Here is a 13,045-nt window from a genome sequence, read left to right as displayed (position 1 = left end):
TTTTTTTAGGACGTGCACAGACGTCCTTGGCACTCAATGTGTTAATACTGATCGATCGATCGATTGATCCTATCTATCTGTCTGTCTGTCTGTCTGTCGCCTACTTGGGGGGGAGGGGGAGCTATAAAATTATTGAAAGAAATTGATTCAAGATTCAAGATTGAAGATTTTTATTGTCACTCCATGGTACAAGTATCACGTGTGAAATTCTTGTGCTGTGGACTCCGTTTACGACATAGTACAAATAGGCAACAAGCAATGAGCAATAGGCAATAAGAAATAGGCATCAATAAGCAATACTAAGCAGCAATAGGCAATAAGGCAGAATAGCGATAAGACAAGTCAGTGGCTTATTCATTGCACATAGGTGCACATGTCATGTGCATACGTTAGACGTGTTCAGACATTTTAAATTCGACGTATTTGACATGCAGGTGCAAATAGCATGTACCTTATTAAACATACAATTAACATTAGGCATTGTGCATACGTTAGACGTGTTCAGACATTTTAAATTCGACGTATTTGACATACAGGTGCAAATAGCATGTACCTTATTAAACATACAATTAAACATTAGGCATACATAATGGTAGCAGCTGCAGTACGGTACGGTACGACTACTACACTATTTGTGTATGTTAAGGAGTCTCGTGGCCTGCGGGAAGAAACTGTTCCTCAAGCGATTTGTGCGTGCTTTTGGAACCCTGTATCTCCTCCCTGAGGGTAGCAGGGAGAACAGGCTGTTGTGGGGATGGTTTGTGTCTTTGATGATCTTCAGGGACCTCCTGAGGCACCGCTGGTTATACAGTTCATGCAGTTCTGGCAACTCATCTCCTGTTACGTGCTGGGCCGCGCGCCTCACCCTCCGTAGCGCCCTGCGGTCCATGGCGGTACAGTTCCCGTACCAGGCGGTGAAGCAGCCAGTCAGCAGGCTTTCAATGGTGCCTCTGTAGAAGTCCCTGAGGATTTCTTTCCTTAGCCCAAATTTCTTCAGGCGCCTGAGTCCGTGTATTCGCTGTTGGGCCTTTTTGACAACAGTGGCGGTGTGGCCGGCCCAGGTCAGGTCCTGGTGGATGTTGACTCCCAGGTACTTGAAGCTGTCCACCCTTTCCACCACTGTGCCGTTGATGGTGATTGGGGTGTGTGCGCCCCCCCCTCTCCTGTAGTCCACAATGATCTCCTTGGTCTTGGAGACGTTCAGAGAGAGGTGGTTGTCCTGGCACCATTGTTCCAGGGCCCTCACCTCCTCTCTGTAGGCCGTCTCGTCGTCCCCCGAGATCAGCCCCACGACTGCTGTGTCGTCTGCAAACTTCACAATGGAGTTTGAAGTTTGAGTCGCCACGCAGTCGTGGGTGTAGAGGTCGTACCAGAAGGGGCTGGAGACGCACCCCTGGGGCGCTCCTATGCTGATGGTCAGTGGGGAGGAGGTGAGGTTGCCCACCCTCACCACCTGGCGGCGGTCTGTTAGGAAATCCAGGATCCAGTCGCACATTGCCGTGTTTAGTCCCAGATCCCTGAGTTTGCTTACCAGCCTGGAGGGTACTATGGTGTTGAATGCTGAGCTGTAGTCCACGAACAGCATTCTTACATAGGTGTCCTTCCCCTCCAGGTGGGACAGGGCGGTGTGGAGCACGTGTGCTACTGCATCCGCTGTGCTCCTGTTGGGGCGGTATGCAAATTGTAGCGGGTCGTGGTCCGGGGGGAGTGTGGGGCGGATCTTTGATATGACCAGCTTCTCAAAGCACTTGCTGGCTATTGGCGTGAGGGCTATTGGGCGCCAGTCATTGAGGCTGGTCACTTTTTGCTGTTTGGGGATGGGGATGATTGTTGCTGCTTTGAAGCAGGGGGGAACTCGTCGGAGGGAGAGAGACTGGTTGAAGATGTCTGTGTATACGGGTGCCAGCTGGTGGGCGCAGGCCTTGAGGACCCGCCCCGGGATGCCGTCCGGGCCGGGCCGCCTTGCGTGGGTTGATACGCAGGAACGACCGGCACACTTCATCCTCAGTGATGGTGAGAGGGCGGTCTGGATCTGTGGGGTGGGGGGGTTTCGGAGAGGGGGGGGGGGGGGGTGATGAGGGGGGAGGGGTGGCAGGGGGGAGGGGAGGAGGGGGGGGGGGGGTGATGGGGGGAGGGAGGTGGCAGGGGGGGGGCGGAGAGGGGGGGGTGGTGGGGGGGGGGGGGGATGGGAGGCGCTCTGGCAGAGGGGTCGAACCTAGCGTAGAACGCGTTGAGTTCGTCCGGTAGGGTGGGTGACGTGCTGGGGTTCTGTCGTTTCACCTCTTTGAAGTCTGTAGCAGCATGGAGGCCTTTCCACAGGTGTCTGGGGTTGTTGGTGTCCAGTTTTGACTCCAGCTGCCTTCCATAGTCTCTCTGTGCTTTTTTAATAGCGGTCCGGAGGGCATATTGTGCCTGCTTGTATTGTTCTGGTGTGCCTGAACTGAAGGCGTTGGTCCTGGCGTGTAGGGCAGCCCTGACCTCGCTGTTGATCCAGGGCTTTTGGTTTGGCATTATTTTTACTTTCTTTGTGGGGACTATGTCGTCGGTACACTTCTTAATGAAGCATGACACCGTCTCTGCGTACGCGCCCAGGTCTCCTGCCGCTCTGAACTCCTCCCATGCTACTTGGTCAAAACAGTCCCTCAGGATGTCGTCTGATTGGTCTGACCAGCAGTGGGCGGTTTGGAGCAATTCAGATTTAGTTTTTACTCCTAAAGCCCATGGCACACCAATCAAACATTCTCCTCCAACTGCCAACATTGTTGTTGGAATGTTTGATTGGTGTGCCATGGGCTAAACACAGACAAACAAGGATTGAAGATCTCGAGTCTGACCAAACATCTCCAAACAAGGACAGACAGCCATGGCCCCCCAAGCAAACATCTGTGTTTGTCCATGTTTGTTGTAGAATGTTTGATTAGTGTGCCACGGTGGGCCATGTGTCTCTATAGCTTCTTTATCTGACAGTTAAATGCTGGAAGGAGCGCTGATCCCAGTGCACAAGATGCAAGGCAGAAGATTGGAAATAACATTAGCTCAGCAGCGGTAGCTTGATAGCTAACAGCTAACAACAAGCTGACAGCACACGTACGGTGATTTAGCGTAACACTCACCAGCAATATTAAGTGTCGAGCCAATCTGCTCCCACGATTGAGCCTTTCTGTCTCTGTTGTGATAGTTTCTCCATATGATTAGGTTATACAATTGACTTATTGGTATTGGTTTCGGACAGAGAGACAATATCCCAGAGTGGAGTTTTGGTGTATGGCATCAGTGATCATTTTATGACCTACTGCACTAGAAGGCTGCAAAAAATAACTTTCAATTGTCACAAATCAATTAAAGCCAGATCCCTTAAGCATTATTCTGCAGCCAAACTCAGGGAGAAAGTTCTAATGTTTGACTGGTCCCCTGTTTTGGACTCTATTGATGTTAACCTGGCCTGGGGCAACTTTAAACGGTTGTTTCTTTCTGTAATTGACTCGGTTGCGCCAGCAAGGTCAGTTAGAATTAAACAAAGGTCGAATCCTTGGTTCAACCAAGACATATTTGATGCAATCAGTGCAAGGGATAAAGCCCTGTGTAGATTCAAACAATCAGGTGACCAGGCTGACTTCTTGCAATTTAAGTCATGTAGGAATGAGGCCCTACATAAAGTTAGGGAGGCCAAAAAAAATCACTTCTCTGACAAAATAAATGAAAATAGGGATAATCCTCAAATGCTGTGGAAAGCCCTGAAAAATCTGGGCTGCACGACAAAGCCCGATAGAGATTCGAAGCCATCCATTACTCTATCAATCGATGGTAACAATGTGAATAATAAGGATACGATTCCCAACCATTTTAATTCATACTTTTCTTCGGTTGCCCATAAGCTTGTGGAGAGTCTGCCTCCTAGTCTAGGAACTTATGGACAGGCTCATATTCAAGATTTTTATAAATGATTAGGTGTTTCTCCAAATAGTTTCTCTTTTAATCTGTTGCCCATGTCATTAACCTGTCTTTGGAGCAAGGTATTGTCCCTAATGACATGAAGCACTCCAAAATCATCCCACTTTATAAGAAAGGCTCCAGGTCAGACCCTGGTAACTATAGGCCCGTCTCCATTCTTAGTGTCACGTTCAAAATCTTAGAGAAAGTCATCCATGAACAGCTATTCGAGTACATCAATGAGACAAATCTGCTATATAAATTCCAATCTGGATTCAGGAAGTCTCATTCTACTGACTCATGTTTACTGTTCTTTTTTTTTATAATATTTATTTTTGAGCAGGGAGCATTGGCATTACAGTACAGTAACCAGTGTAATTTTCTTTTTCTTTTTTTGTTGTTTACTGTTCTTAACAGACTTCATAAGAACTGAAATGGATGCACAGTCGACCATAGTTGACTATTTAATAAGCTATCTGCACTAGGCATTAGTCCTCTAGGCCTGAAATGGTTTGTGTCCTATCTGTCTGATAGAGATCAGAAGACCGAAATTCAAGGTCACCTATCCAGGGAACTTCCTGTATCATGTGGAGTCCCCCAAGGGAGTGTCTTGGGGCCACTATTGTTTCTGATTTTCATTAATGACATGAAGTCAGCATGTAATGTTAATTTGTTCTTGTATGCTGATGATTCAGCTATTCTTGCTTCCCACAAGGACGAGAATATGCTTCAGGCTATCTTGAGCGATGAATTTGACAAGGTCAGGACCTGGCTCATAGACAACAAGTTGTCTCTTCACACACACACACACACACACACACCCACACACACACACACACACACACATGGGTAAGACCGAATTTATTTTATTTGGCTCACAGCCCAGGTTGCGGAAGCTGCCATCGCCCAATATTGACCTTGGGGGCCAGAATTTCCCCGCCAAGTCCTCGATTAGCTACTGTACCTAGGTTGCTCATTAGATAGCAGCCTGAGAGGCGAGAACATGGCCTTAAAGGTCATAGGCAAGGTGAACGGTAGGACAAAGTTCCTAGCCAGAAAAGCCCAGCTCTTGGATGTAGCAAGTCTTAGGCTGCTGGCTAATTCTTTAGTTTCTTGTTGTTTTGATTATGCTTTATGTTCCTGGTACGGAGGCCTGACTAAAGTCCTAGAAGACAAGTTGCAGGTCTCCCAGAACAGGTTGGTCAGAGTTGTGCTGGGATTAGCCCCTAGGGAACATGTAGGCCTAGTGCAGTTCCAGCAGCTGGGCTGGCTTCCCTTGGAGGCCAGGGCAGTTCAACTGTAGCTAAGGGTGGTGCACAACGTATTCAACAACAGAGCTCCTGAATACCTCAAGGAGCACTTCCTGAGGAGCGGTGACGCTCATACTCACCACACCAGAGCCAGCATTGCTGACCTGTGCCTGCCGAGGTTCAAAACGAATATGGGCAAGAATCCCTTTAAATATGGCGGAGCCGTTCACTGGAACAAACTTCCATTGCACTTAAAAAATACGGTGAACCGTCATTCCTTCAAGAAGGTCAAAACCTGGCTTTTGGCCAACGTAAATGCCTAAGCAAAGTAGCCTACTGTTGTGGTTGTTATTGTTGTTGTTGTTGTTACTGCAGCCAAGGTGTCGCTGTCAACGTTGCTGAATTTCCTTGCTTTTTTACTAGTGTTTTCTTCATCGAAATATGTGCATATTTAATTTTGTAATTATTAATTGTTGGTCAGTTTTTACTGTCTGTGACGGCCCAGCCATTCAGACTGCTGCCATCTTCTTCTCTGCCACAAGATCAAGGGTCATAATGGAAACAAGTCTGAGACTTTATTGTGCTTATCCTTGTCAATTTTTAAAGCTATGATGTATTTTGTATAGATCTTTCTATTGCCGAATAAAATCAAATAAAATCAAATCAAATAGGTTGCCTGAAAAGGAGCACCCGACACCAGCGTCTTTCTGAAAAGTTCAGATATTTTCAGCTGGAAGTGCTGGGAGCCAGCGCACAAAAAAGCCAGAGCGCTCTGTCTGTAAACAGATGCTGGGCACAGCGCACTTTCTCCAGACGGCCGTATGGGCCCGCATAAGCTCATTGGAAACAACTGAAAAAAGATGCTAGGAAAAGAAGCTATATGGACACACAGCCTTAGTCTACATGTGAGACCAAATTTAAATGATTAAAGTCAGCCTCAGCTCAGTCTGTAACAATATGTCACCCCCAGTTGAATCAGTTTCCCCGTTATTATCCCAATTATTGGAGACTCTCAAATTCTCCCACTCACTCAATTCACTCTCAAATTAAAAGTTTTTTTCTCCCCAATTGTACTTGGCCAATTTCCCCCTGCTGCCCCGGTTGCTGCTCTTCCCTCTGCCAATCTGGGGAGAGCCGTAGACTAGCACCATGCTTCCTCCGACGACATTATGCGCAGTTGCCAGTCGCTTCTTTTCACCTGACAGCGGGGAGCTTCACTGGCAGGACATAGCACGTGGGAGGATTTCCACAAAATTAAAAGGTTTTGATATAAACACAGAAAACTGCATTCTACTATTGTTTTTTCTCTGTAAATCTTTTCATGGCTTTTAAGTTTTCCACCACAAGAAAAGAAAAAACACTTAAAAAAATCATAAAAGTCGTCCTCATTAGTGAAAATGATATTGCTGAGCACAAAGCTGTTTCATAATACCACCGACCTTATTTCAATCATTTAACCAAAATCTGATCAATCCTGTGTGTGTGTGTGTGTGTGTGTGTGTGTGTGTGTGTGTGTGTGTGTGTGTGTTTGTGTGTTTCATGCAGGGTGTCCATGAATCTAAGGGCGTCACAGATGACTATCTGCGTCTGGAGGCTCTGATCCAGAAGGTGGTGTCTCCCTACCTGGGGACCCATGGGTTATTTTCCATAGACGGTTCCTCCAGTCTGCACTACTCCTCCTGCCTACTAGGTGTGTGTGTGTGTGTGTGTGTGTCACTGAGATATATGAATGGAGAGTGTGTCCCTATCTCTTCCCTGTATGTTTTATTGAAGCCAAAATCCGGCCAGATCAGTGAACCAGAGTCTGCGCAGTAGCTCCCTTGATTAACTCATTGAGTGCCAGCCACTTTTGGAGAACGGACGTTCCCAGTGCCAGAGTTTCAGAGCTTTTTTCAGTGATTTCTCAAGGCCCACAGAATATTGTGTGATATTACTATGTAAACACCGAACACGCAAAAAGAACGATGAGACTCTCTTCTATCATCAGCAAAAACAGGTTTATTGATATAATTTTCCGTTCTTTAGTTATGAGCCGGAGAAGATAGCTTGATTTAACCAAAAACAGCTGTTTTTTTCTAGAAGCTGAGATAATGAGCCTTTTGTGAAATTAAACATTTCAAGCACATCACTGACTGAAGCTAATATTTTCTGATGTAGTCACACCTCAAAAATAATTTCCTTCAATAAAGCAGTGAAGGCCAGGGAATTTTGTTTGGCAGAATAATATTTTTTAGCTGCAACCAGCAGCGCTGGCCCCTGCGTGCGCTGCTGGTTGCAGCTTCTTGCTGGTCTTGATTTGCTGCTGGTGGGCATCAGATATTCTGGCTTGCGTTTGCCAATCCTGTCCTGCTGTCTGGGTCTGTCTGGGTCAGTGTTGTATGCTGCTCTGCGTGCCCCCCCCCCCCCCCCCCCCCCCCCATCCCCTCAACTGCAAACCCCTCCTCCGTGGGAGTGTCTCTGGTGGATTTCTGCTGCGTTTGCTGTGCACAGTGAAGGGTGCGCTACATCCAGCTTTTTTACAGCATTCCGCGTGTGTTTGTCACCGGCTCCCATGCTTCCAGTTGAGAATAATAACAACTCCACGGCTGATCATGCGGATGGGCTGTCGCAACGGACACGGAGGGGCTCAATTGTGGGAGCAGATTGGCTGCTGCAGGCACAGCTAACGTTATGCTTCATGCATATCGATGCATACGGATGCGATGCGATTTCCGTTTCCCCAACGACTTCTTCTCTGTTTTTGCCTCAACTTTCTCTAATCTGGAGAGCACTGTCGCCACCTAATGTCTGTAAAATAGGTTATACACATCCAACACGTCCTTGGCACTCAATGAGTTAAGAACCTCTGAGAGCTCCACACCCCTCTGAACTTTCTTATGTAGAGCTGCTGTTTCTAGAATGCGCACAGTGCGTTGTGTATTTATATACAGTCTAGCTCTGTAAATATGACACTTTAAGTTGTAATATTTTTTGTCACGACAAAAGTAACCAGGAAGATTCCCACTATGAGATCAGTTTATCAAAATGACGCCTGTACGAAAATCTGATTTTGGTTGTCGGAGATTTCAGACCTCCGGGCTGCTGCTGACTGCTGAGTGCTCTCAGCGCTCTCAGCGTGGGCCGGAAGTGGAGGCAGGCCTCACTCACCCTCAGCCTCACTGGGGGATTGCTGTGTTGACTAAGCTAGCCTAATGTTTTCGTGGCATTTTGATTAACTTTATGATTTAATTCCTTTTGGAGCAAATGTTGGTTTTACAAATCTAACCTTGACGTTTTACGCAACGTTGTTTGCTGGTATAGTGTTGTGGGTAGTGCCGCCCTGTAACGTTCTCCGTTGTCAGAGATTGAGTTGTATCAGCCAGACCTCCGCAAGAGGAGCCAGGGCTGCTCGCCTCTCAGCCTCTCACTGGGGGAAATTCTCGGATGAACAGCTCTGTGTTGATTAGCCTAATGTTTCCGTGGCATTTTGATTAACGTTATGATTACATTTCTTTTGGCGCAAATGTTGGATTAACAAATCTAACCGTGAGGCTACGTTGTTGTACCCCCCCGGTGTGTGGGCAGCCCAACCTAACGTTAGCCCAGTGAGTGCGTGAGCCAGGTTGCCTGGTCTATTGCCTGGTATATCATTACTAAGAGAGGAGCTTGTGAAGAACGAACATCCCCACAGTCAAAGCATTTCCCCCAGATATGCATATAAACACGTTTGTTGCTTTAATAGCCTACAAAAAATAAAACGTCTGTTTGTATGTCATGCTAACCCGTTAGCGATGAGCTAATGGTGGTTGTGTACTACTAGGCCTCATCATCTTATACCCGGGATGGGAGTTAACGTTATAAAACACATTTCCTGTCAGTTGGACAACCTGGTCAGTTCTGAAAATATGTGTCTATTATTGTGTTATTCCAGCTATCGTTATCGGTTGTTAAGTTATAGTAATATGAAAAACAGCCGACTAGCGCAAGCAGCTAACGCTAATGCTAGCCTGCATGTTAAAACCATTGTGTACCTATAACGTAGCTGGAGTAACTCATAAAACACATATTTTCTGAACTTACTTCAGTCCCCAACCAACGTTAATTCCTCGCGCACAAAACATTTGTTTTCATTCCTCAAAACAATGTTCTTTTTATTGGGGTCCATTGATGTCTGGTAGCCAGCACAGCCAACCCATGAGCCACCCGACTTCCAGGGAGCGTTAGATAACATGAAGCCGTGTGTCTTGTCTATGACGATAGATCTATAATGTGCAGAGCCTGTCCAGCCAATGATGGCTTGAGACTGGCTGCCACAGCTGTCAATCATCCATTTTTATCCCTTTTTATATGTCAAATAACTACTTAAAAACAAACTGATCAGAAAAATGACCACTTGCACAGGCATTAGCATGATAATAGGGTTAGGGTTAGGGTTAAAATCTAAAATGATACAAACCACCTTTGGAAAAAAATTATCTGACGTATACTGTGATTATTTCGGTTGTGATTTTCCCATCCACTAACATGGGGAGGCGGGCCTTGTGACCTAATACTGGATTCAGCCGCCAGAGCGGCGATCTAACATGCAGCGGCTTCACTGAACGGGAACAATGCCAGGTCCATCTTATAATAGGTCCATGGTGTGTGTGTGTGTGTGTGTGTGTGTGTGTGTGTGTGTGTGTGTGTGTGTGTGTGTGTGTGACACAGAGAGAGAGAGGAGGATATGAGATTGCGTGGAAAAAGGTAGGATGGAATTGGAAATGTCTTTCTAGGTCAGTGTTTCCCAAAGACTGGATCACAGGAGATTTCATTCGCAGAATTCCTTCCACAGTCTTTTATTTTAAATGAGTATTTTGTTGTCCCCAGAAGAAGAACAAGTTTGGGAACCACTGTTCTAGGTTACCGTCTTTTCTTAGAAATAAATATTTCTATAAGATCTTACCAAGAAAAAATATGAAAGCACATCCACTCTTTTACATAAGTGCCATGTTTCTGTGTGTGTGTGTGTGTGTGTGTGTGTGTGTGTGTGTGTGTGTTTGAGATTGTCCTCCTGTGCTTTAGATCTTTATGTATGTGTGTTTTTAATCAGTCGTCTTTTTTTACTTAGTTTCTGTTCTTTCCTTCTTTCTTTGTTTGTTTGTTTGTTTCTCTCTCCCCCCCCCCCCCCCTCTCTCTCTCTCCCCCCCCCCCCCTCTCCCTCTCCCTCTCCCTCCCTCTCTCTCCAGAAAAGCGTTTGCAGCGCAGCTGGCCCTCCAAACCAGGCAACCTCTCTGTCACCAAGAACCCGGTGGTTCGCTCCAAGAGTTACAACGTGCCCATGCTGACGCCTGTGGTGGAGTACGACACGGACTCCCCCGCAGGAGGAGGCGCGGGTATCAGGCGCCACTCCGTCTGTCAAATGACTTCCTGTGTGGAGGAGAGCTGCCCCGTGGCCGAGTCCACCACCAGTAACACCAGCACACCCAGCACCACCAACTACTCCCAGGCCTCCACTAACTCTGCTGCCCAAGACAGAACATTTTCAGGTAGAGCTGCACAGTTTATCCCAGTCAACCACCTCCCATATGATATGATATGATATGATATGATATGATATGATATTACTCAACCAGTTTCAGGGGTTCAGCCAGTAAAACTGCAATGAAACCACCGAAAATAATTCATCAGTATGCGTTTCGTTTCAATGGAAAGTTTTAACGTCCCGTGATGGTCTAACAGCAGTTTCAGAGGCGTTCACCCTGACAAGACTAACATTATGTGGATACTTGACTGTACTGCAAGTCGTCGTATTTAAAGGGACAGCTCACCCTAAAATCCAAAATACACATTTTTCATCTCACCTGTAGTGTTGTTTATTCATCTAGATCATTTTGTCTTAGTTGCCTGGGTTTTGGAGCTATCAGCCCTCAAGGTTTCTGCCTTCTCTCAAATACAGTACAATGGAACTTGTGGTGCTCAAAGCACCCCAAAAAATACATTTGAAAAACTCAATAGCAATGTCTCATAAATCATGACCCGGATACTCATGATGACAGAGCTTGTTTTGAGCAGTCAGTTTCATGTAGGAACTATTTTATTTTGATCAAACTACACCCGCTAGCTGCTAGCTAGTTTTTACATGCATCTAGCAGCAACTAGAGCAGCAGCTAGCTACAATAGCAGCTAGTGTGTGCCGTGGGTGTAGTTGAAAATAGAAAATAGTTCCTACATGAAACTGCTCACAACAAGGTCTGTGGATTGTCATGATTTCTGGAGAGAGACATTGCTGTTGAGTTTTTCAAATGTATTTTTTTGGTGCTTTGAGCACCAGAAGCAGAGTGCCATCCAGTTCCATTGTATTCAAGAGAAGGCAGAAATCTCTCTGGTCGATAACTCTGAAACCCAGGCAACTAACACAAAACGATCAAAATGGATAAATTGCACTACAGGTGAGAGGAATTATGTATTTTGGAATTTAGGGTGGGCTGTCCCTAAAATACAAAACACGTTTCTAGTCGCCAAATGTTACTTATTCCCCATAGAAGAGGCAGAGGCAGCTGATCAACTGGGAGCCAGACAGCTGTGACCACATTGAAATAAAGTGATCATTATTAGAGCTATACTGTACTCTATGTCATGGCCTTGGCACCGTACAGGATGAGCACTTATTTCCAACAACCCCTCCTCTCCTCCATACAGGCCCTGTGTCCTGCCACCCGGGGCCCACAGACGCTCCTCACTCCCTGGGGCCACAGCACCACTCCCCCTGCCTCCTTCCCGAGCCATCCCCGGGCGACCACACGCACGGCACCCACTCGCTGGTGTCGGACTCTCCCGCCTCCTCGTGCAGGGCGCTGCTCCGAGATGCCAGCTACGGTCCCAGTCTGTCATCCAGCCCAGAGCTCATGGTGGACCACATTCTGGAATCTCTGGACTCGGAACCGGAAGCCGACGGAATCTTTCTGGAATTCACTCGACGTTGCTCCTCCGGAGGGTCCAGCTACAGCAGAGACAGCGGCAGGCAGAGTGTGGTGTGACGAACACGCACACACACACACACACACACACACACACACACACACACACACACACACACACACACTCACAAACAATGTTGAGCCATGACCGACATTCCTGTTGTTTTCTGAACTCTAAATGATCAGGGATTCTTTCAACCTGTCTTTATTTTTCTGTGTGATGTGGTCGTCCTTCTCTAACCTCTCCATAACTGGTGAATATTTCACCTTAATATAACATTTGCAGCTTTGGAAATATCAATTATGGCAACTATTGCTTATTAATTGCCTCTCTGGGGAGCCATCATCAGCACCAATCATTTGTGTAAAATCATGATTCAACTTTGCGTTTTGTCTCCCTCTAGCTCTGCATTGAAGTCTAGACCTGCTGTTTCTATCTCGTCCAACACCCAAGGGTGTCCTTTTTCAGAGGTTTTATGTACATACAACTCCCATTCATTTCTAATGGGAGAGAGTCGCTTTCCTGTTTCCCAGTGTTCCTGATCAAATCCTTGAGCTACATAGTGTCTGTCGTGAGAGAGGCTTCAACTTGACAGGATTGAGTTCATCCACAAGGTAATTCAGTGGAAGAAGCCACTGGAAATGGTTGCTATGTAACCCAGAATGCATCCTCCACACATGATCACAATTAAGAGAAATCAATTACATTCAAAATCACATGTTTCTCTTGTGCTGCTTTGATGTTTGAACAAAACAGTTTGACTGACTGGTACCAGTAAAATAAATAATCCTGCTCTTCCAGTCTCACTTGGTTTTCACTTTCTGGCCAAGCCACACAATTAAAAGTTCTTAAGTTCTTCTTAATTGGTTTCATGAATACAGTTATGAGTCATCTGAAGAAATTTGCTTACAAAATTTTAAATCTTGGCT

At 46.2% G+C, this 13,045-nt stretch overlaps 1 protein-coding gene across 2 annotated transcripts in view; it reads left to right on the top strand.

Moving 5' to 3' along the window:
* The window catches only part of LOC310797544 (proline-rich protein 5-like), a 98,001-nt gene extending 85,714 nt beyond the window's left edge, over positions 1 to 12,287 (top strand). For both annotated transcript variants that reach the window (XM_083659927.1, XM_083659926.1), the window contains exons 8-10: positions 6,726 to 6,870; positions 10,385 to 10,684; positions 11,838 to 12,287. In XM_083659927.1, the coding sequence (XP_083516053.1) occupies positions 6,726 to 6,870; positions 10,385 to 10,684; positions 11,838 to 12,175 (783 nt within the window). In that variant the 3' untranslated portion in view covers positions 12,176 to 12,287. The remainder of the gene's footprint in view (positions 1 to 6,725; positions 6,871 to 10,384; positions 10,685 to 11,837) is intronic.
* Positions 12,288 to 13,045: the final 758 nt, after the last annotated feature.

This window comes from Poromitra crassiceps, assembly GCF_964638095.1.
Source record: "Poromitra crassiceps genome assembly, chromosome: 2".
NCBI lineage: Eukaryota > Metazoa > Chordata > Actinopteri > Beryciformes > Melamphaidae > Poromitra > Poromitra crassiceps.
The sequence above is the reverse complement of the archived record's forward strand: the minus strand, read 5'-3'. Positions and strand labels throughout refer to the sequence as shown.